This window comes from Cynocephalus volans, chromosome 1 (genome assembly GCF_027409185.1).
Source record: "Cynocephalus volans isolate mCynVol1 chromosome 1, mCynVol1.pri, whole genome shotgun sequence".
Classification (NCBI taxonomy): domain Eukaryota; kingdom Metazoa; phylum Chordata; class Mammalia; order Dermoptera; family Cynocephalidae; genus Cynocephalus; species Cynocephalus volans.
In genome coordinates this window covers 179,718,740-179,743,085 of record NC_084460.1, presented here as the reverse complement: position 1 = coordinate 179,743,085, position 24,346 = coordinate 179,718,740, and the positions used below count along the sequence as shown (strand labels likewise).

Sequence of the window (24,346 nt, the reverse complement as noted above, 5' to 3'; positions counted from 1 at the left end):
GGGGCTTCATAAAAACACTCCCAAATATGGAATTTTATTCAAAAGAGTGAGAGAAATTAAGTCATTTTTAAGCTTTTAAAAGTACAGGTTTAAACTTGCACCTCTGAAGAGTATTCTTTTCTCTTGATGAGTGTACTGCTGTTTTTTGGTTTTCTGTTTGTTTTTTGGAATGATACAACTGTTTAATTTAAAATGTTTTCTAAGTTGTCATTAGGCAGGTGATATTGTCCCGTTTTTCACTCTGTAGCTATTACTGAGGTTTATGAGATTGGGACTCATTGAATTTAAAAAATTTTTTTAATCCCTCACAGATCCCTGCTGAAGAAGCAGGGAAAGCCATGGTGAGGGAGCTCGTTCATAACTTCCTGATGGATCTTTGCTGTTCACTCAAGCATGGGATTAATTTTTACGATGCGTCTTTCGGCACCTTCGGCAGGTAAAGTACAACACTCTTGTGAACCCCAAGGTATGTGTTGCTCGGAAGTCTTCACATATGTGGTTGTCTAGTGGAAATTGGTTAAATGATGGAATTGTAGTAAGTTAGAGCTAGAATTGTGGACTCTAACTCGTTTTAGGGATGAGCAATTGGAGAGAACTTCCATTCATTGCATGCCCTTGGACAGGGGTGGCAGGGTGGTAATTTATTTAGACACACGGATATTTCATCCAGGGAGATGCTGCATGTAAGACAGTGAGATCATCTGGATCTGAGAATAAGTACCTTACATCACCTTTCTGAGAGGTTGGCCCTAATATGGACCTTACACCAGGCCAGAGGTAGGCACATTGTTACCCCAAAATGGTCACAGAGAGGTCAAGTCACTTCCCCTGGTTAGGGCAGAGCTTGCATTTGAACCCAGGAAATCTGATTCCAAAACCAGTAACTCAAAACTAACTCCTCTGTCTCCTCAACGGCAGGCTGCTAACAAGTTAGGATTTCCAGATTGAGTTTTTATATTCTGCAATTGTGATAACATTTCATCAGTAGGGAAACATGAATCCAAGTCTAATGGTTTTGATTATATTCTTTTAGACTTTCTCTTTGTAGTAATAGAACTATAATACATATACATGTTTTGTTTTGTTTTGTTTTGTTTTTTAAAAAAGATGACCGGTAAGGGGATCTCAACCCTTGAGTTGGTGTTGTCCGTACCACGCTCAGCCAGTGAGCCCACCAGCCATCCCTATACAGGATCCGAACGTGTGGCCTTGGTGTTATCAGCACCTCACTCTCCTGAGTGAGCCACGGGCTGGCCCTATGTTGTTTTTTTAAAAATAACCAAAAGGGGCTATTGTTTATTAACCTGCTTTTTTTCCAGTTGGCAAAAAAAATATATTTTCTGGTCACTGTGAATGACTTATTTTTTTTACTCCCTTGACTGCATAGCATTTTATTATATGGATTTTGATAGTTTGATTTACTTCTAGTTTTAACTAGTCAGGAAATCACTGATTGCTTCAGAATGGGATAACACAGTAGGAATTTTTCTGCCTGCTTGTGACTTTGCACTTGTTTTGATTCTGAGATTATTATGATTTAACATGCCAGATCATTTTTTTTCTTTTTTCCCTCATTAGCAAGAATGAGCTTATTTTTCTGCTAAAATGGAACAGCAGACTTTTATAGTCTAATATAAAACCATGCTTAAAACACATGCATTTTTCTCCCCTTTTTAAATCATTTTTTCCCCTCCATTACCAGATCCATGAAATAGATGATCTTTTAATGAGCATATTGAGTCAACTTGTGGGAGTGGGTCTATTTAAAATAAGCCACGTTTTATATGAATTTTAGAAGCCATGGGACAAAAGACAAATATTTGTGCTTAGTGGAGAGGAAGGGAGTTTTGTTTGTGGACAGGAACAGAAAGCTTTGAGAAAATTGAAACACATGGTTCCCTGATAGCTGTGTGGCTTACTGCCTCATTTCATTCAGTTCCCTGTGCAAATGTCACCACTTCAGAGAGGCCTTCCCTGGCACCCCTTCCAAAATGGCACCCCCACTCTCATTGTCCTTTTGTCTGGCTTAGGCTTCTGATTGTGACTTATAAGCACCTTGCATATTTATTTATTTACTTGTTCATAATCTGATTGGTAAGAAGTGGTGAGAACAGGCTGATCTCTTTTGGATCCCCAGTTCATAGGACAGTGCCTGGCACACAGCAGGGTGTTACAGCATAAAGCAAGGGTTGGCAAACTGTTTCTCTAAAGGGGCAGATAGTATTTTAGGCTTGGAGGGCCATACAGCCTCTCTTGTGATTATCCAAGTGTGCAGTTGTAGCACCAAAGCAGCCAGACATGAGCACGCAGATGTAACTGTTCTGGTAAAATTTTATTTACAAAATGGGGTGGACTATAGTTTACCAGCCCCTGATGCTGAGGTTAAAAGAGCATCTTGAGTCAGATTGCTGGGCTCCAATCCTAGCTTAGCTCTGAGACGAGCAGATCACACATCCTGTCTGCTTCCCTCACCTCATCTACAAATAAAATTAGTGCCTGCCTCAGAGAGGTGGAATATTGTGGTAACTGCCTAGACTGGCATGCATTGTGCTCTATGTAAATATCAATGCTACTCATTTTATTACATTGTTGATTAAAATGTGTGTGTGTGGTATTTTTATCACTCTTTGTAGATTTAATGTTATGTTCATTTGGCAGAATATATTCATTTTGTTCATGAAATTTTCTTTTCTTTCTTTTCTTTTTTCTTTCTGGCAGCTAGCCAGTACAGGGATTTGAACTCTTGATTGATCTTGGTGTTACTAGCACCAGAAATTTCCATATTAAGAATTTTACATCCTTTTTTAAAAGGACAGTTTTCTGATCGAAATTATACTCTTTCTAATTCAGTTAAAAAAAAAAAAACCATGTAAAGCTGTCATATAGCATTGTAGTTTCACTCAGTTTATAGATATAAGACACTGCGCACCCTAGAAACTGTCAGCATGGCATGTAAAGGAGGCAAATTCTGAGGTTTTTCTGGATGTTATGACCTCCTACGGTCAAGCAGATATGGAAAGGCATCTTTTCTTAAAAGACTTCAAGGCAGGGGCCGGCCCCATGGCGGACTCGGGAGAGTGCAGCTCTTGGGAGCGCAGCGGCGCTCCTGCCGCGGGTTCGGATCCTATATAGGAATGGCCAGTGCGCTCACTGGCTGAGCGCGGTGCGGGCGACACCAAGCCAAGGGTTGCGATCCCCTTACCGGTCACAAAAGGACAAAAAAAAAAAAAGACTTCAAGGCAGGAAACACCTAGAGTCCTATGGTTTGGCTGTGTACATCCTGGGATTGTTGCTCCCTTTATGCAAGGTTTAATGTCCGCAGGTTTTCCTCCTCCTTACTTTTATCATCTTGTCACAGTTTTGTAGACTGTTTGCCCACTTTGGCACAAGTTTTGAATATTTTGCTACAGTGGGCTTTTTCCCTACACTAGCTTCTTTCACCTGCTAAGTGAAGGTGTAGGAATGTGAAATAAGCTAGAAACAGAGAAGACAGAAGACCTTTGCCAAGACCTTGTGCTCTCTTGTCGAGTCTGAGAAATAACTTTAGGGCACTATGGACCATGTGACAAGCCATGAGCACTTCATATAAAAAACATTGCCCTTTCAAAAGAAAAATGCCTTATTTTTCTTACTCTCACACACGTACATGTTTACATAATCCTTTTTTCATGTGTGGTTGGAGGGAAGAGGTCAGTAAAAATCTCAAAATGAAATTTTGGGAGTGGATCCCTCCCTGATGATTTTGCCCTTTCTCTACAGTAGCCTTGACTTAGAGGCATACTGGCAGGTGGCTGGGGTGGATAGAGAATGGTTTTCTTCCTCTTCTTTAGAAGTCCAGTTGAACTCAAGGTAGGGACAAAGGAAAGAGGAGATAGGAGCAGGACAAAGCAGAGACTTTTTCAGGAACCCAGAAGTAGAGGATTGAAATGAAAGCTATCTTGTCTTGTGGGGAGCTGGAACCCACAGGCCATGAAAACATCCCACTTGATGCCAGGGGGAGATTCACCCATTGCCGAGTTACAACTGTGTTTACTGAAGGTGATTTCATGGAGCTCCGTTATCACCTTGAGCCCTTGGTGTGTTTTGAACATTCTCTGCTGACTTCTCCACCTTCTCTCTTTCTCTGACAGAGGAGGAAACCTGACGCTCCTGCATTTCTTGCTGGGTTTGAAGACTGCAGTGGATGATGAGCTGGTGGCTGAGCTGGTGGTGAGCATCTTGAAAGTGTGCCCAGACTTACTGAACAAGTATTTCAAGGAAGTCACATTTTCCTTTCTCCCAAGAGTGAAGTCCACTTGGTTAAACAATATCAAACTACTAAACAAGGTAAAAATACATGATGTATAAAAAATCTGTTAGCTGGATAGGGGGAGCGTGAGGAATCACGGGACTGGTGGGCATTCTGATCTGATAAACTATGCAATATGAAGACCTTCTTTCAGAGATACGAAGGGATATTTTAGAGAGTGTAAATTTGGTGTCCTTGTCCTCTTAAGTATAGGATTTTGCTTTTCACTGAGCTGAATTTTGAGTTTATTTCTTTGAATATATTGAGCCACTTTATCTCGTTTATCAAGATTTTGCTTAGAGCAAAATCTTACTGAATTTCAGCACAGTTGGTCTAGAATTAGTGAAATGTCTAAATCATAGGATAGTTTTTAAAGATTGCTATTTTAAGTACTGAGAGCAACTAAGAATAAGCTGTGAAATGTTGGTGTTTGTTTAAATGGATGTGCATTAATTTTCATCTGATCATAGACGTCAGCATCTCCCTCATCTACCAGTGGAGGTCCTTACCGTAAATTCCTTGGCAGTAATACCTGGCTTGGTGAAGCTTTCTCTCTCTCTCTCTCTCTCTCTGATTTATGGCCTGCCTGACAGTGAAATACCTGGGATTATTTTCTTGTGCCTCGACCTGGGCCTGGTGTTATGTGTAAACAAGCTTTTATTTACCCATTCTCTAAATTCTACTTGAGTGACTGTCTGTGTAGTCCCCACTTGTGTTGTGGGGTGAGAAAGATGCACTCTGCCCCTCATTTTGTGAAGGCAGCCCCATGGCCAGCTCCCCCATTTGGAGCTGCTTCTGGTCCAGGGGATGGTCTTTGCGGCCGGGTGTGAGTCCTTGCTTGGCTTCTTACTAGCTGTGTGACACTAGGGAAGTTACTTAATCTCACTGAGGTTTAATTTTGTCATCCATAAATGTATTTTATTTTTAATGTTAAGTGTCCCTACCCCAAAGGGTTGTTATAAAGCTTTAAAAAGGTGGCGTAATTTGTTAGGTACCTGTTAAGTGCCGCAGTAACTGGTTAGTAATGCTATCATTCTAGCAGTGATTTATTTGCCATCAGACGTTTTAAGAGACTCCCCAGACTGCAGGCCAAGCTCCACTGTGAAGGTCACTTCTCTGGTAACGGCCATAACAGCTAGTCTCGTGACCTCACTTGTCTTTAACAAGCGGGTATGGGGGATAATCTTACCTTGTCTCTTGTGGCAAGTCTCAGACCTGTAATTATTTGATTGGAATGGTTTCACTGTAGGTTAATGCCTACAATTAGCCTCAAGTTTGCAACTTACTTCTGATACCAACTAAAACGTGTTTCTCCTTTTTCCAGATCTATGAGGCCCAGCCAGAGATTTCCCGGGCATTTCAGACCAGAGAGTTTATACCCTTGCCTCGGCTCCTGGCGATGGTGATGGTGACCACTGTGCCCGTGGTGTGCAATAAGATCATGTTCACCCAAGCATTGAATGTAAGGTCACGTGGTTGCCCACTTCTAGAACTTTCTCCTGTAAACCTATTGGCTGTGCTGGGTGATTGTTCTGAGAATACTGGCCTGGAAGTATCTGATCCTGTTTTGTCAGTTAGCCTCTGAGGCTTCCAAGACAGAGGCTTTAGTTTGAAATAGCCCCACGAGTGACAGACACCCACCTGGGGTTAGGGTCTTAGAACAGAAGCACCTTTCTTCACGTCCTCATCCCTGCTCCATCACACAGCTGGGATCTCGGGATTCCTGCAAACCTTTCTAGTCCTACCTCAGGGTGGGAGAATGTTAGAGTCAGAGGACAGGAAGTACATTTATTAGAATCTCACTAGTTTAGAATTTCCGGACAGGGTGGGACTGAGATTTGCCTAGCAAATCCTTTCTTTTGTGGTTTACATGAATAGTGTTGAGATTTCAGGGAAATGGTTACTTTGAGGACCAGCAGTTTTCAGGCATTTTTTGAGGACATGTTCATGGAAAAAACTGATACTTAAATTTCACATCATTATTTATTTATGATAAAGGTCCCCAGGAGCCATCAGAAGCCACATTCTCTGGGATTTATGTATCTCACCACAGCATCATGGGCTTAGGTGAATGGCTATGAGTAGTTGGCACACCTGGGTCGTGGGCTCTACCAGCCCCTCCTAAGCCCAGGTTGCCTGAGACCTACCTGAGGGAGGCCAGATATTCAGAGGGTAGTCTCCAGGCTGGGTTGTTGTTCTGTAGGACCAAGGTTGGCCTTGGTGTGTCACATAGGCATGAGTTGGCCCCAGTGGTGTTGGGTGGCAGTCACTATAAAGTGGTGTGGACTCTTGGGATTGTGCAGTGGGTTAACCCTGGTTAACCATCCAGGGTTTACGTTGAGAGTAGGTGGTGAGGTGAGGAGTAGAGAGGAGGTGGCCAGAGTGGGACTAGGCAGAAAGGTCAAGGGACTTGTAGGAAAACCTAATGAAAGGAAGGTGTCAGGTGTGCCTTCTTCCTGGGCTGCATTTGCACTCCCTGGGAGATAAAAGGCCATCCTCCTCCTCTCACACCATGTTGTTTCAGGGTGGAAGGATTGTGCCCCTAGAAGGGGGTCTATGCCCTGGACAGAGTGACTATAAGGAGTGAGAGACGACACACTCTCTGTCCTCCAGTTGGCTGCTGCCTTCCTGGGTAGGGCCAGGGCCACCCAGCCACAGCCGAGCCTCTCCCCACAGGGGCCCAGAGCCAAGACCCAGTGACGCCAGCATATTTAGGGGCCAAGTTAGGAGTTGTTTCTTTTCTTTTATTCCTTACAGTATTGTCTAAAAAAAATTATAGCGTACATTTTAGAATCAAAGAAAAAAATTAGCTTATTTTAGAAATGGGAAATAAGGTATTTGGAAGCAAGGTCTCAGGTTGTGGGTTGAGTTTTTTGCCCTAAGCCCTTTGGATGTCATGTGAAAACTTGTTTAGGGCCCTGCCTTTGAGTTGATTATGGGGTTGGAGCCATTGTTGGCTTAGGATATTTCATGTTGTCCTACTTTAGTGTATAGTGTGTACATGAAGTGAAACCTCAGCTAAGTGGAATGCTGGGGCAGCGCGGAGTTATGATTATTAAACTAAAAGTAAATCAGAAGCCTTATTAGTTTCTACCTCACTGTAAGTCTACAGTGTCCTGGCTGAGGCTGCCAAGACCTAATGTATGCCTGGGGTCCTGGTAAAGAAGTGGGTTCTGCTTAAGCTGGGCTGGGGTCTCAGATTCTGCATTTCTGCCAGGTGCCAGGAGATGCTGTCACTGCTGCTCACCAGGACCACATGTGACTAGCAGGCGCCTTGGCTCTTCCCTCTTTTTGTTGGTAGCACATGGTTTTGAACCTTACTCAGTCTCTGTAGTGAGTAAGGATTTTGAAAACCCTCCTGGCTGTCATTCTGAATAGAGGCAGAGAACTTGGTGTCAGAGGCCTATAATGTAGTTGCTTACTCACTGAACCTGGAGCTGGTTTTTCATACTAAAGTACATGATGCATTTTCTTGGCTGTCTCCACCTGACGTTGAATACTTTTAAGAGTGGTGGGTGGGTTCTGGTGAGACCTTTTTGTCATTAATGCTGATGATCCATATTAGTTGGGTGGTTGTCAGAAAAAGTTTATGGAAAAGCAGATGATAAAAACAAAACCACTATTGGACTCTACCTATGAGCTGCTTTCCTGGCAATGGCGGAGGTCAGATCTGAAGGCTGTCAGGAGGGCAAGCTCCCAGGTCACTCTTCTCACAGCACAGAGACCAGCCATCTCATGTGGCTTTCCCTAGGAATAACCTGAGAAGGGGCAAGCACCAGCCAAGCACAGGGGTGGGAAATTTGTGTCCACCAGTGCATCCTAGAGACATTCATGGATTTAACTCTTTTTCTTCCCAGTTGGACAGCAAATCAGTGAAACACACAGCTTTATCCCTTACTTCCGTCATTTTGAAGAGAGCATTAAAAACTATTGACCACTGCCTGAATAAAGAGATGTGGCAAGAATCAGGCGTGTACACGGCCGTGCTGATGGAAGAATTTGTGCAGCTCTTCAGAGAAGCCCTGAGCAAGGTAGGCCTAGATCCAGGTGCAGGCTATCCTTACAGACCTCACTGCTAAGAATTCCTAGTGGAAAAAGCGATGTTGGGAGCTCAGAGGTTGGAGCCACATGAGGTGTCCTTGAAGCTGCAGGATTGGAAAAGCTGGTGGGCAGTGTGGTAGCACAGGTGTGGAGGACCACCTGACACGTATTACAGGCAGGGGGGTCATACTGAGATCATGATCCAGAAGTCCTTGTGCAGAATAAGAATTTAGATAAGACACTTGCTCTCCCACAGAAGCAATAGTGGAGTTCTGATGCTGGCGGGGACCTGTTGTCCTATCAGGAACCGCTGCTGTGCCCCTTCCCTACCACTGCACACACACACGGACTGCACTGCAGCCCCAGTGAGAAGGGGTGGGTGGCTCGGGAAGCCCCTCTAGCTCTTCCCATGGCTGATTCTGGTTTGGAAGGCCAGTCTTCTGCAAACTGGCCAGCTGCTCTGAGAGAGCCCAGGTCCTGGGGGCCAGAGCCGGTCATAAGGAAGTGTTTCTGTGTTCCCAGTGTCTTTGCTCAGTGATTGAGTCCTGAGCAGTCTGTTTTAATTATCAGCACTTGTTTTCCTACCAAATCCTTACAGTTCTGAAAGTTTTACTATAAAACAGAGCTTGCAAAGGATGTGGGCCTGTTCTCACCCCACTTTCCTGTCTGTTTCTTACACACTCATGCTCACATACACGCACACATGCACAGTTGTGCATGCACATGTGTAATTGCACCTCCCTCTCTGGTTTTTTCTTCTTCCTAGTATGGTCAGTCCGTTTGTTTCTCTTCATTGTTTAATATGACTGATTCTTTGTTCCTTTGTTTTCCCTTTTAGATTTTGCCAGACCTGAACACTATTGTGTGGGTCTGGCAGTCACTTAAAAAGCAAGAGACAAAACAGGATGGCGAGAAAGGGAAGAAAAGGGGTGACAGGACTCCAGCTGCCTGCAAGACTCACCAGTGCGGTGAGGGCTTTGGGGGCCTCAGCTGTTTGTCTGGGACGGAGCTGACCCACGCAGCCTGGGACAGTTCCTATCTAGAGGATCCAAAAGCAGTAGTTTTATTTTTTTCAAGGCCCCTCTGGCTGCAAGTGTGTCCCGTGTCCTTTATTGCTTAGGGAGAAGAACTGGAATGTTAGTGGTGTTCCCTGGCTTTATGCAAGCCTGTGAGTCTCTCTAAAGACTCGGTTGTTGGGTGGCCTGTACTCTGGTCTTTCAGTGAGCGGGGTGGGGGATCTCTTTTGCTCTGCAGGTAGAGGGGCACTGCATGGCCTCCCCCCCGTTATGGAATGAGACTCAGACCTTATTGTTGGCTAGGCTTTGCTATATCATATTTTGGGCTTTGTATCTTATATCTATATCGTCTTTCATCCTTATAGCAGCCCTACGAGGGCAGGCCCTACTCTGTGTGCCCGTTGCTCAGATGAGGACATGAAAGCACAGAGGAACCTTAACTTATCCAAGGTCACAACAGTGCAACGGGGTTTAAACCCAGACCCTTTGGGCAGTCTTAACCTTTTTACCACATTTACTCCTTCATTCTAGTTACTGGGGGATCAGTCTACAGCCTCAGTGTTCAACATGCAGTTGACTATGATGCGGTGTCACGCATGGCTTGACTGCTCACCTATGTCTGATTGAGGACAAAGAACAAATGTGTTGCTATCTTATTTTGGTGCAGATGATGCAGAAACCATTCTTTTGAAAGCCGTTCTGCTCCAGGTCATATGCCTCTACCAGAAGGTGGTCCCCCACGTGGTCACACAGTACAACTTTGACTTCAGCAAGCTCCTAAAAGGTGGGGCTTCAGGGGCTGCAGGCCAGCTTCCATTGTGTCTGCCAGCGGGGGTGGAGGAAGTGCTGGAGGATCAGGAGGGCTGATGGGCGGTTTGCTGACGTGCCTGATCTACCAGCCTGATTAGTTTTACTTGAACCAATGTTTTAAAAATAGTCAGCCTTCCATAAGTAAATATCAGGTGAATGACACTCACCAGCAGTGAGAGTGAAGAAGGGAGAAGCCCCAGCCTGAGGGACCTGTCCTGGACGTGCCACAAATCAGATCATGTGAAGTTAACTGTAGAGATGCTTTTTGAGGGATTGAGGGGCAGAGGGTGTAGCAGAAACAAGAGCCCATAGAAGGGATGTCCACTCATGCAGAGGTATTTTTGACATAGGTACCTCATATTTTACCCCAGTGAGTCAGGTTCAAACCACATCTTGTAACATTATGCTGTCTGGTCATGTTTCCTTGATGGTAAAGTTTGCCTAATAAAATCGACTTTATAATTGGGCCTATAGAATAAGACTTGTAAAATATCATTCCTGGAATTCATATAAGCTATTGAAATAATCCTTTTCAAAAACTGTAATTAACTTTTTAATTGTTTGAAGGTGAAAGTTTCTCTTTGCTGTGAGAATGTGAAATTTACTAGAATGTGGCCATTTAGTATTTGGTAGCTGTGTCCTTCCCAAGCAAAGGAGAAACCCAGAGATGAGGCTAAAGGGTAAGGACCAGTCTCAGGCTTGAGTTGTCCCTGTCCACAGAATCCTTGTACACCCCCTGAGGATAGTGTTCCTGAGAGAACATGCATGGAAGGCAGCATGGTGTGGCGCTTGAGTCCCACTGGAGGGAGAGGTCAGCGAGGGCTGAGTGGCGGGGGGGGGGCTTCTTTTGGTGAGTTGAAGGATTTGAATAGAACTTGGAGTGGGTGGGGACAGCCTGTGTGAGGGTGAGCACGGGGAACAGAACCCTTGTATCCTTCCTTATTTTCCTAAACATGGAGTTTCTTTTCTGGTCTTTCTGGCCAGGGCAGCAGTCGCTGAACACCTGCTCTGCTGACTTTTTGTCTGTTTTCCTCTTTTCCATCATAGGTGTCATCTCTGAGCAGGGCCTTCGAGAGGAGGTACCTCCCATTCTGCAGCACCACATGCTGAAGGTGGCCCTGGAACTGCCTGCCAACAAATTTTTGTGGTTGAAGGCACAGGTAGGAAGCAGAGATCTCCAGTCTTCTGTCATTAGCTAACCTGCTGGGCTTGTTGGCTTCTTGGCTTGGTGAATTTCTAACTGGATCAGAACCCTGATAGAGGTGGGGCACAGTGGAAGAGGTTAACGGTTCTCATCTTAGGAAGACCTAGAGCAGAGGCCAGGCCCTGATTTGTGAACCAGGAGGCCTGGGAATGTGTTTGCTTTTGTAAAATAGGGTGCTTAACATGCTCTCTTTAAAAATATATTATTGCTGGGTGTAGGGAGTTTTTATTTTTTTATCTTGACTATTTTGCATTTTTCTCATTTTAAAACCTTTCTAGAAATAAACAAAATAAAATACATTCCTTCTTTGTTCTCATCCTGGAAGAGCTTAAGACAGAGGCAGGAATAGATACCAAGCCAGGAGAGGGTTGAGGCTGGTGGGAAAATCAGTAAACACTGCTAGCATTTTTTTCCGTGTCATTAATAATGTCTTCTAGGATTTTTTGGAGAACATAATGTTGAATCATAAAGGGAAGATCAAGATGCAACAGATATTTACCTTTGTATTTAAACCCAGGATGCTATATATCACTTCTATGCACAGAGGGGGAAAATGATCAAGCAGAATTAAGGATTGTCTAAGTGTGTTTCTCATACTGTGAGCTGATTTTTCTTTTTTTTTTTTTTTTTTGATGACTTTGATCTTATATGGAACTAATAGTATGGAAATGTGTTTTGGCATTTTTACACGTGACATTGCCAGAAAGGTTTAAGAATGATGTGGCATTGGGATATATGTGTTTTTCCCCTAAGCCCTCTAAGGTTCCCTGCATTGTAGGATAATTCTGAGAACTTACTGCGTGCTGGGCTGCACATGAGTGCTTTACGTTGCCACTCAGCTCACACTGCTTACAGACAAGGCAGCTGGAACACAGGTAGTCAGCAAAGTTCTGCAAGGTCCGAGCCCTGAGTGGTGGATCCAGGATGGGACCCGGGCAGTGCTGCTAGAGCCCTGTTCTCAACCTTTATACCTCACTGCGAGGTGACAAGCTAGAGACATTGTTGATTCGGTTTTATTCCAGCTGAACTAGGCCAATGGGATCTTGATGATTTAGCTGGAAAGTGAACAGAGGCCTCTTGATTTGAAAGAATTGGTATTAAGATATTAACTTATATCCCATGCTCCACCTTATGCTCGTAAGATACATCTGTTGGATTGATCTGCTGGGCTAAGTTAACTCTAGCACTTCATGGTGTTCAACTGCAGTGAAACACAGACTCCATGGAGTTTAGGTTGGGGATCTGAAGCTCCAGGTACTTTCTGAGACATGTATTCAAAGCCCAAACCCTCTTTATAAATTATGTATAAGTAATTGATTATATTAGCACCAGCATCCTGATGAAATGCACAAATGCATCTTTGACAGAGTCAGACAGCCCTGGGTCCTTCCTTCCCAGCCTCCCACCAGGTAGCACAGCATCTGTGTCAGGGCTCCGGGGCCTTGGTTCCCTGTAAACAGCCAGTTACCTTCTCAGTGCCTCAGTTTCAACATTTGTACCCACCTCACAGGGTTGTTGGGAGGATTAAATGAGTCAGTGCATGTAACGACCCTAGAATGTACCAGCACAGGAAGAGGGCTACCTGTGCTTACTGCACTTACTCTTCATTATTAGTCCAGCTGCTGTTTTGGGGTTTGGTATGACTTCCTAACATCTGAGGTTCCTTATATGTAAAATCACAGTAATCTTGCCGAGTCATAGTTAAATGAGACGAGGGGAAGGACCTGGTAGCGTACTGGGCATGTAGTCACCTGTTGGCTCAGCAAGTAATGGCTCCTGTCATTTTTATAATACATTATATTATATAATTAAAGCTATATATATAAGTATATGTATTAAATATATATAATATTGTTCAAACTCTAGGAAGGCCCAGATGCACAAATCATTGGAGGTGAACGATCAGTATTTTACTTACTGATGAAAATGTTCGTGACCAGTAGCCATTTACAACTCAGGTCATCAACCAAACTTCTGATCATAAAGGTGATTTTCTACCAGTTTCTAATTCTGAAAAGCCTTTTGCATAGGTCTTATAGTGGGTGCTTAGTAGAGAGTTGTTAAATTCACGATGTTATAGGTCTGTTGCACAATTTAAAATAAAAGGTTATATGGCTCTTTTTATTGTGTTTTAAACTTAGCTGCATTCCTGAGAGGCATGTGCTCTGAAGAATTGGAAAAAACATGGGCTTTGAAATCTGGTTCCTAGATTGGAATCCTGGTTCTACTACTTCCTGGGTAGCACTGGAGAAATTATTTACCCTTTCTGAACTTAGTTTCCCCATAGCAGTGAATGGGGATACTAAAAATCATAGGGCTGTGGAGAAGATTAAATGTGATAAAATAGTAGGTCGTGCCTAGCACATTATAGGCTCAAAAATTTTTAGATTTCCACTCTCTTGGAGAACTCTTTGACAGGTGATGCCTCTTCCCCTGGTCCCAGACTCTCATCCTTCTCCAGGGCTTTCAGCCTTTTTGACTTGTCCATCACCCTCAGCACAAGTATCATCAAAGTCATTGGAAGAGATGAGGCATTTGTTTACTTCTTTCTTATACTTGATACTCATTTTTCCAGGGTTCCCTCAGGTCTTGCTGTAGCAGTAGGAAATCTATCTAGTTCTCATTTCTTCTGTGCAACAGACATCACATTCACTGTTGCTTGTGTGCAAAGATTTGAAGTGCCAATAATCTTTCTGCATTTTAACCTTCTCACTTGGGCTGTTTGAAGACCGTGGTCGTCTAAGTCTTGACCTTCACAGGTTGTCATTTCCTTACAGGTAGTGCAGGTGTAAACATTACCCCAGGCAGATTTCATGATCACTAACTGCAAACAAGTGGAATTAGCATATCAGGTTTTCCTTTGGTGCACAGTGTTGCAGGGCTCTGTGCCATAAGGCTGCTTTGGCCCTGAGTCTGTCGGACCATTTGAAGGTGTCATTTAATCACCCCTTCAGATTCAAGTCCTACCTCAGACCAGATCCTTTCCTGATGGAAATGGTGGGTGCTTCTTGCCCAGCTCTGAGTCTTGAGGTGCCACATTGAAATAACTGGATCATGATCTTGAAGAATTTCATGTGGACTTGGAGGTTAAGTAGCTGTGAGGGGCCAAATCGTGCACATTTACCTGGGTCTTTGTAGAAATTGAGGTAGAAAACCACCCTCCTAAGTACCAGCCACATTTTTTCTCTTTGTGTTACTTAGGAAATGAGAAAAAGGAATAAGCATTGGCCAGACAAGGGAGTGTGCTGTCTTTGATAGAGCACAGAATGATCTCTTTTCCTTGTGTCGCTCAACACTGGGGATGTTATTTTGAAAGATTCCATTTCCATCAGCTTTTAGAATAAAACTCTGGATAAAGCCTTCACCGCCTTCGTGCTCCTTGGGTCTCCATGTGGTGCTAGGGCATCATGAAGCTGCTTCAGCTCCCATGGAAAGTGGCTTCTCCTCTGACTTTTGCACTGCTGTCTCCTTCCTGACAGATTCTACAGGACACGGGGGTGTTCGAGCACACCTGGAAGGAGCTCGAGCTCTGGCTGGAGCACTTACATAACACCGCAGAGGAGAGCAGAGAAATAGTGATTCAGTTTCTAGAACGCGTAAGCACACGTTTCCCATGTAGAGGAGCATGCTCAGAGATAATTACACTCACTTACCCTCACGTATTGAGGCAGTTTTGATGCGCCATGGCCAGAAGGCTTCTTGTCCTGGCCAACCTCCTATCCTGCTGAGACTTCAGCACCTACCTCATTTTAGAATCTGTAAAATAGCAACATACTACTGCATGCTATTTAATTTCCTTTTGGGAATTTGTTTTTACTCAAAGGAATAGAAGTATACTAAAAGTGATATTAAAAGCAATGGTTATACTAAAAGGAGATTTTTTTACAAATTCTGCAACAAAAAGTTAAAAAAAAAACCACTTTGCAGTAAAGTGATTGTTCTTATTAAGGACCGTTAACATTTTAACACTTGCTTCCCTTGACCATTAACAGTTTTTGACTTTTTTTTTTTTTCTTTTTTCATTTCACTTGTGACCATCTAAATGTTTTCCACTTGGCTTTTTAATGCCCAGGTTTTATTGACATTGGTGGCGAATCCCTATTCATACACAGACAAAGCATCTGACTTTGTCCAAGAAGCCAGCACACTGCAGGCCACTGTGATGAAGCTAGACGCTGATGATGTCAGCATCCCCGTCTCCCACATCGACGGTGGGTACCACTCTCTTCTATGCTGCTTGGGGTTCTGCAGATCGAGCCACGGTGGAATGTTAGAGACAGAAGAATAAGAATTGCTGTAATGCCTTAGCCAAAGTGTACACGTCCCATTTTTTTGTGTCAAAGATCAGCCTGTTCTGGAAATGAAATTTGCCTCATTTGTTCATGTAGAGAACTTGCTGGATGGATTTTGTTTGTGCGGTATTTACTGTGTGCCAGGCGCTGTTCTAAGCTTTTTACAAATCTTTACTTGTATAAACCTCATAAACAACCCTAAGGGAGGGGTGGTGCTATTATCCTCATTTTATATGTGGATAAGGCCACTGAGGCAAAGAGAGGTTAAGTGCCTTGCTGAAGCTCACACAGCTATTACGTAGCAGCATCAGGATTTGAACCCAAACACTGGCTCTGGTCTGTGCTTTGGCCCTCACACTGGTTTGCCTCTGTTTGTTCCTGGGCTTCTCCAGTCACTTGAGCAGACTTCAACCAATTATCACCTCAGCCGAATATCCTGCATTTTGTCAGACAAAGATCTTAAAGATTTCCCCCATGAGAGAAATTTAGCTTCTGTCTTTTCTCTTTCTGCATATGCTCTCTGCTTCTCCCTCCCTGCGGGGTTATTTGCAGTAGCATCTGTTGGTGGCTTCAGCTGGGCTTTCCCCTTTCTGTCGTAGATGTCCTCGACATGGTGGATGTCCTGGTAGAGGACAGCAAAGGCTTGGATGAGGAAATTGGGTTCTTGTTAAATGAGGACATGATCCTGCTCACATTCCCCTTCAGTGCTGTGGTCCCTGCAGCCCTGGAAGCCAGGAATAAGTTGCTCCTTGGGACAGAAAATGAAGCAGGTACTTGTGGGGAGTCAGGGTGTCTGGCTGTGTCAGGCTAGTGGGGTCTGTGTGGGGTGGGAGGTGGGATTCCAGGGGCTCTGGAAACAATTGCTGAGAACCCAAGGCAGCGAGAGTTCAAACTCTCCAAGTCACAGCCACCCAGCCAGCGGAGCTCATAGTGCAGGGGTAGGAGTCTAGGGGCTGGGTAGGCTGTTAGGAAATTGATCAGACTTACCACCTGGGAGTCAATCTGAAATAATGTCTGCATCAGTAATACCTGCCTTCTTTATGGTTATGTGGCCCCTCATGGAGGCGGCATGAATTTTGGGGGGTCTTGTATGCATGCGGGAGGAGATGGTGTTGGTGGATCACAGAAGGGTGGTCCCCGCAAACCTCCACCCACACTCACCTGGTTCCTTTGCAGTGGAAAGCATTGTGGCTTATCTGACAGCGGTGCTGACTGACCTCCTCCACACTCAGAGGGACCCCCTGGCTCTGTGTCTTCTGCTCCAGGCTTATGACAAGTTTGAGTCTCCAAGCCCACCTTGTTGCCATCAGCTCTCCCAGTTTAACAGATACTACAGCCTCTGGATCCCGGAGCAAGCCCGAGAGGCCTGGGTGAGCTGTGACTGTGGTCACTGTGATCCCTGCTCCTGTGGAGGGTTTCTCCCTGTGGGCCGCAGCTGGCTGTACTGCAGCTGTGGAGCTGGATGGTTGTATAGCTGCAGAGTGAAATTTCTTAATCTTCATTTCTCCTGCATAGGAGAGGAAGCTAAGTAGTATTACTGTTGCTTTACCAGTGTGACTGAAAGGACTTGATGATGCAGTGAAATTAAATTTTCCACAGGCTTCATAAGAGTCACTGGCTAATTACTGTCTCAGCTTGGGGTAGGAGGTTGCCTTTTTCCTTTTTTCTCTACTAGGTGATCTGTGCATGCTTGTCTCAGCTCTCTTCTGCAGACGTTAGCATGCCCTAGTGCTTGGCTGTCAGACTTGGCCCCTCAAGTTCTCCATCAGGCTCCATTCTGCTAAAACTGGGGAAAGAAAAAGGAGGTTATGGGGGAGACTATATTTTGGTGGGCACTACATTCTTGTAGTGGGGTTCTGGCTCCAATATAGAGTTTGTAAATGCTGTGTGGGGCAAGAAATTAACTTTGCAGTGTACATTTTTGTGTATTCAATTTTAGCTGCACTTGAGAAAGCAGATAACTTAGGACCTCTTGTAACATTTGTAATAGTAGCCAACACTGACAGCATGTTTTCTGCTTGCTTGTTGGGGACATGCCAAGCCCCCATACCAACTGTATTACATGTAGTTTAACCCATTTAATCTTTACCATGACTTTGAGAAGTAGGTCAAGATTCTTACCATCCTTTATACAGGCATACAGTGGTTTCACCATGACTGTTAGTAGAGTTGGGATTCATCCCAGGTAGTCTGGCTCCAGAGCCCACGCCTCTAAACAGCTATTGCCACCTCCCTCCATGTATTGGCCAAGGTTATAGCCAGACAGTGGCTTACGTGCAGGTGTTAGGAGTTCAGTGCTGCCCTCCTGGGTGCACCCTCCATTGAGTAAGTCATAGTAGTGGTTTTCACTCATCAAGGTGCATCGGATTCCCCAGAGGGTTCATTCAAATACAGTGTCTGATCCAGTAGCCTGGGGTGGGGCCTGAGAATTTGGATTTCTCACACATTCCTGAGTGATGCTGCTGCTGAGCTGGAGACCACACTTTGAGAACCACTGAGTTTCAGGTCATGTGTAGCCTTGGGTTTTATTAGCCTTAGGAAGTTGAGTGTTTGGAGTTACAGTAATATGAGCCATGAGGGGTAAATAAAGAAGGCAGCTTGGGGATTATGTTAGAAGAAATGAACTTTAGTTGGAGGCAGAAGGGCTCCAGAAATTTCTCTGTATTCAGTCCATTGTCTTCCTTTTCTTCCGACAAGATATCTTAACCAGGGCTCCTGGGGGAGGGTCTTTAGAAGGCAGGTGGATCCCAGAGGGCCTTCCCTTACAGGCTGTGATTGCCCATTTCCCAACGATTCATTCCTGTGATTAAAATCTGATCTCTGTCACATGTGGCTCCTGCCTGCAGGGTCTGTTCTCCGAGGGGTGTAGACACCTTCCAGTTTGGTGCCTTCACATTCTGTCAGCATTAACATGCTCCAGAAAATATGCATGACTGATAGTATCAGAACTTAGTCTACTAAAGTAAAATGGTAGAATGCCACATGGTCCCATCTTTTCAGTCTTAGTGCATTATTCTTGGGAAACATCCCTTAGTTGTTCACGTCCTGTGTCTGTGTTCTCAGCCTGTGGCTATTTTCACCTGGTGATTTATCTTTCCTCTTGCCCACCTTTTGCTGTCCCCCTTAGCCATTGCAGGTGTCCGACAGCCCAGAGCCCCCCACACCTCCCTCGGCCTCCTGCTTCATGGCCCTGCTACAGATGGCCTACGAGCGCCAGAAGCTGTGGGACCAGCATGTCCAGGTGCAGCTGCGGGCCGCCCTCCTGCAGCTCCCCATGCACCAGGCCCCACGCGCGGTCAAGCAGGTGCTGCTCTACCTGAAGAGCGCCGTGGAGAGCTTTGACCAGGTCAGTGCCCCCAGGCCCCTGCGTCCCTCCTTTCCCAAGTTTATTAACACAGTAGCTCACTGTCGAGCTTCTGCCCTGATGTGCATTACAGATTTTTAGTCCCCTCATTTTAGTCAGAATAAACCTTTCGTCAAGAAAGCTTTCATCTTGTATTTCACCAAGATTTAGGAAGACTAGCCCCTTATTTGAGAAATGACTTTCAGGTGGAAGTGGTTTATGAGTACTATGTGTAAAGTTGCCATTTCTGTGCCTCCTTGGGTCTCTGTCACTACTCTGACGACAACGGGACTTGGTGGTTGCTGTGTTGATGACGATTGGCCTTGCCCTGTCTGAGGGTTGTGGGGCTCTCATCCTACAGCTGGGCAAAAGTGCAGGCCCCCCGCTTCTACAGCTCTACCTGGATCTCCTCAAGCGCCTGGTCGTCCACTGTGAACAACTGGATGCCCAGAACCAGCAGCGCTGTGAGGCTGCTAGGACAGAGTCTGACCTCTTCCTGGACATGGAGGCTGTGGCCTCACTGCAACTGGCTAATGACCAGGTACCACCACCTCTTCCATGGGCAGCCAGGCAGCATTTTCCCAGAAAGTCATAGACAGTGGCTTTCTCCCCACTTCTGATAAAAAGAAATATGCATTCGTTGTAGAAGATAGGGAAATGCAGAAAACCATAGCAGAGACAAGCACGGTTTAATTTGGGCATTCACCTTTGCGGTCCCTTCTCTGCACAGTCACCCTGCCTGCAAGCAGCTTCCCTTACTCTGTATGACATGAGCTTCTTGAGAAGCGCCGTGTGCATATCTTCGTGCTGCTAGCTGCAGCCTGTGTTGAAGGAAGGACGGGCAGTGGGTGAAGCTCGTCACAGCAGATACACCCAGGCAGTACACCGCCCCAGAAGGTGTTTAATTGGGGCCAGGGCACATATTTCTCTACAGTTTGCCATGGAACCTGTTTTACTGGGTTCAGGAGGCGAACATGTTCCTTATTTCACAATCTACGGCTTTCTTCCTTTGATCTTCAAGTTGGCTTTCTCGAAGGGATTTTTTTGGTAGGACCATCCATTAGCCAGTCGATGTGGGGTAAAGTAATCCTAACATATAATGGTGCTTTTCTGTTTTTAGCTGGCAAAGCTCCATTGCAAAGTGTGATAGGCTTCTTTTTCCTTCCTTTAATAGTAAATAAGGAAAGAATTTACTCCTGTGCCTGGGGCTGGTGTACCTTCATTGACTGGGAATAATTTTCCTCAAGGCTGCATGGAACAAGTGAACCAAATTCTTCTCTACCAGCACAGGGAGCTCAGCTGCTTTCTGATTTAACTTAGTTTCTCAGGGGATCACTTGAGGTCCAGTCTTCTTCTGAAAGTGCAGACAGATTACCTTCAGTTCAGGATTGTGGACGTTCATAGCAGTTTAATCCCAATCCACTTTCCCCTGATACCTGGTCTTGTCTTAGCTGTGAACACCCTGCCCCAGTTGTCAAAAGACAACCGTATCCCACAACCAGATCTATTTAGGAAGGCAAGGCTGCTGGAGAGAAACCAGCAGACAGTTGATCTTTATCACATTTGGGGATTTCTCCATGACCAGTCCCCTCCACTGGGTGACTGTGGAGAGCAGTTTTGCCACACAGTAAATTCACTCAGCTCATGAATCTGGGTGGGGCACTGACCAGGTCACAGTGCAGTGCTCACGCTGCTCACGGTCATTCAGGGCAGCCATGCACCATCCCATAGTTGTGCATGCTATGGTGGGATAACAGCTTTGACCGGGACTGGTTTGGGGGGTGCCGTGGCACCCCACGAGGGTCATTGAAACTTGGGCTGGAGGGTGCGGCGGGTTAGGAAAGCTTCTTTCTGCTCTCTGTCTTACTAAGAGCAGTGAATACTTACTTACGCAGCAGCTGCCACCCTCTCCTGGCCCTGTGCCTGTGTGAAGTCTGTGCCTTGTCACTGTGTTTCAGACGCTGGAGGAGGTGCTTGTGACCACCCTCAGACATCCCACGCTGGAGGGCTGGTTCCTGGCCCTGGAGCAGCAGGCTCTCCCCCCGCACACCCTCAGCCCCATCCTTGTGAAACTCCTGGCAGCCCACTTTAGTGCAGGGGTCCTTCAGCTGCTAGCAGTGAGTGCCCCAATCCTCCGGAACATTGGTCAGCTGGGTCTCCTAGCTAGGTACTTAGAAGCCATCACCCAAAGTGTGTTGAAAGAGCTGCGGACGAGGAGGGCGGGCCCGGCCACACTGCCACCCAAGATTCTGCCACAGCTGGAGGCCCTGCAGGAGCTGCATGCATACATGGAGAGTGTCCAGCTCCGCGAGATCACGCTGGCACTGCTGAGCCTGCCTGAGGCTCACCTGGTGACCCAGCGACCCACAAAGCCCCCCGGGAAAGAGAGACGCCTAAACATTCTTGGGAAGACCCTGGTGCAGCTGTTGACCAGCAGCCCCCAGGATCAGCTGCAGAGTGGCGAGCTGCTCTGGTCCTCCGAGTATGTGAGAGGCCTGGGGGCTTTGCTCCCCATGCTGGCTGTGGACGAGCTGGACACCGTGTTCCTCCACACACTGCAGAGACACCCTGTGCTGGCTCCTGTGGTCGGGGTCAGCCTGCTCGAGTACTGCCTGGCCCGGCGGACACAGGCGGCTCTCGGCATTGCTGGCCTGCTCATCCAGCAGAGCTGTCCCCACCTGTTGTGGTTTGAGTGCTGGTGCCAGCAGGCGGGCACGGGGCCTGGCCTGCGCGAGGACCTGGACAGCTTCCTCCCCCTCGTCCACGTGTACCTTCAGTGCAGGACTCAGGGCCAGTTCACCCGCCCAATAGCAGGTACGGGATAGACTTTTAAGTCAGAGGGGCTGAGGAGGTGAACCGCACGGCCATTTCTAAACCCTGGAACTTCATGTCCCATTTCTCCGCCAGCATCTGCCCCAGCTCTGAAGATTAAAAAAGATCAAGAAATTCTCCTCAACATCCTTCCCCTATCTCTTGACCTTATGGCTTGAGGTGTAGCCCCTTGAGTCCTGTCCAATTCCAAGTCACCCCACATGAAGCTGGGGGAGAGGTGGGCAGTAGTTGGGACCATTTGGGGCTGTGTCTTGATAAGCTGAAGGCGTCATTCAGGGCTTATTTGTCCCTTGTCCCACCCTACTTTCCCTACCTCCAGGGGAAATGTCAATTAAGTTGATGTCCATTTTGAAGCAGCTTGGGTCCAGCTCTCTCCTCTTTCTCCACTTGCTGGGTTTCAGACCTGAGGCACTTTTTTGATTACCTCAAACTTAATTCCTTTTTATTGAAAGCACAAATGAGTTTTCACTAGCTGCTTTGCCTTTGTTTTGCATAACTTCAGATCAATGCTGACAAATGTTTTAAAAAGTAAGACAGCCCCCTGTGGGTGGAGCCTTCCCCTCAGTCCCTCAATGGTTCTTGACATTCCCCACTGCCCCCCGCCCCAGTTCCTATGCTTTTGAAAAATGAGTCCTGGATGAGTTTAGAACTTTGGTATTCATGGTCTTATGAACTAGGAGCTAGGAGCTGCTGGGCTGAAGAGTATCTATCAAGATTGTTGACTGATGAGATGTACCCAGTGACTGGTAAATGTTCAACACCTGGCCCTTGGAGGAGATTAATTTGTAGTGCTTGCCAATTCCCATGGTGTCAATACTCCTGCCGTGGCCAATTTCAAGCTATCAGTGTGACATCACCCAGGTCATAGGACACCTACAGTATGGCATCTGGATCCTGTGAGCTGGTCCAAGTTGGCGGTAGCCCACCCTTGCATGCAATGACTTCTCCTTTGTATCTCTGCCCTAGTGTCCTCTGCTGTCATTCCTGTCTTGAGGAAGTCCCTGTGGAGACAGCTACAGGGCAGGCTTTTCAGTGCTGATGACCCTCCAGAGTCTGGACTGTATCAGGAGATCCTGGCCCAGCTGGTCCCATTTGCGAGAGCCAAGGACCTCAGTGTCTTCATGGACCGTCTGCCCAGCTTGCTTCAGGCTCCAAGTAATCACAAGAGGTGTGAAGGCTTAGATTGTTTGGTGGCTATTCCTCTCTCAGCATCACTTTGTTCTTTACTGTTTATAATGTAAGTTAGTGAAAAAGTGCTGCAGTGCTGTTGTGCCAATCAGTGAGAAGGCAGTTCCTACGAGAACTCTTCAGCATTCTTTCTGGAGCAAATCCATCTCCAGAAGTAGATGGCTGGGTTTGATTTCCTGAGAGCAATGGTTTTCACCTGGGAATGATTTTCCCCCCAGGGGATGATTGGCAATGTTTGACATCTTTTATTGTCATGACTGAGGTGAGGGATGATGCTTCTGGCATCTAGACGGTAGAAGAGACCTGAGTGCTGCTAAATATGCTGTAATGCACAGGACAGCCCCCCAAAAGAAAAATTACCTGACCCAAAATGTCAATAGTGCTGAGGTTGAGAAACCCTAGAAATCCAAAGTCTGGACGTAAATATCCTTTTTCTGGTGTTCTAACTGTTTTCCTTGGTTGTAAAACATCTAGTACATCTTCAGTATTTGTGTCAGAGTCTGGGGAGCCTGTGATTCCTATGAGTGGGTAGTATGGGGAGCAGGACTCAGGCATCTGTCCCATATGGCCTTTTGTAATGTTGGATTGAGCATAAGCTAGAGGTATGTAAGCCCTCCTCTAACTCTGTGACTCTTGTCTCCTGCTGCAGTTGGATCATGGCAGACTCTGTCTCTGTAGCCCTGGCAGGGTCTGCAGAAAAGCTGTGTGCCTGGAGAAGGACCCTTCTGCAGTCCTGTATCAAGTGGCTGATCATGTCTTTCAGTGGTAGCCAGCCAGATGATGACAGTACTCGGGATCAAGAGAAGCGAATGCTGCTCAGATTAGATGAGCTATTGGTAGGTGTCTTTTCTTAGAAATCCTGGTTCAATTTCTAAGGGAAAATTGAGTTACATAAACCAAGCTTTATAGATATATTTCAAGCCAAATGGAAGGAATGTGGCCCTGTAGGAAATGAGAGGGGCCGTGTCCAGTGGCAGAATGGCAGGTGGGGGACAGCTCCTGAATTAATGAGTTGTCTTTTATCAGGAATGGATGTTGGATTTTGTCGGATACTTTTTTGCATCTACTGGGATATTATATAAGGTCTTGTTTTTCGATTAGTTTATTAATATGATTAATTATTTTAATTGGCTTTTGAATGTTAAACCAACCTTGAATTCCTGGGGTAAACCTACTTGATCATTATGTATTAACCTTTTTATATATTGTTGGATTTGATTTGCTGTTTTGTTGAGGATTTTTGCATCTGGGTGCATGAGGGATATTAATTTATAATTTTATTTTCCTGTAATATCTTTGTCTGGTCTTAGGATCATAATGCTGGTGTCATAG

The 24,346-nt window shown here is 45.7% G+C and overlaps 1 protein-coding gene across 2 annotated transcripts in view; it reads left to right on the top strand.

The window, feature by feature from the left end:
* Positions 1–24,346, top strand: part of URB1 (URB1 ribosome biogenesis homolog) — a 70,998-nt gene that overhangs the window by 17,381 nt on the left and 29,271 nt on the right. Inside the window, exons 8-24 of one of the 2 annotated variants that reach the window (XM_063108715.1) lie at positions 312–436; positions 4,131–4,326; positions 5,613–5,750; positions 8,146–8,319; positions 9,168–9,297; positions 10,013–10,129; positions 11,203–11,315; positions 13,226–13,345; positions 14,839–14,955; positions 15,432–15,570; positions 16,251–16,421; positions 16,828–17,021; positions 18,779–18,997; positions 19,356–19,535; positions 20,953–21,808; positions 22,793–22,994; positions 23,664–23,850. In XM_063108715.1, the coding sequence (XP_062964785.1) occupies positions 312–436; positions 4,131–4,326; positions 5,613–5,750; positions 8,146–8,319; positions 9,168–9,297; positions 10,013–10,129; positions 11,203–11,315; positions 13,226–13,345; positions 14,839–14,955; positions 15,432–15,570; positions 16,251–16,421; positions 16,828–17,021; positions 18,779–18,997; positions 19,356–19,535; positions 20,953–21,808; positions 22,793–22,994; positions 23,664–23,850 (3,378 nt within the window). The remainder of the gene's footprint in view (positions 1–311; positions 437–4,130; positions 4,327–5,612; positions 5,751–8,145; positions 8,320–9,167; positions 9,298–10,012; positions 10,130–11,202; positions 11,316–13,225; positions 13,346–14,838; positions 14,956–15,431; positions 15,571–16,250; positions 16,422–16,827; positions 17,022–18,778; positions 18,998–19,355; positions 19,536–20,952; positions 21,809–22,792; positions 22,995–23,663; positions 23,851–24,346) is intronic. The other variant, XM_063108719.1, reaches the window with a different exon arrangement.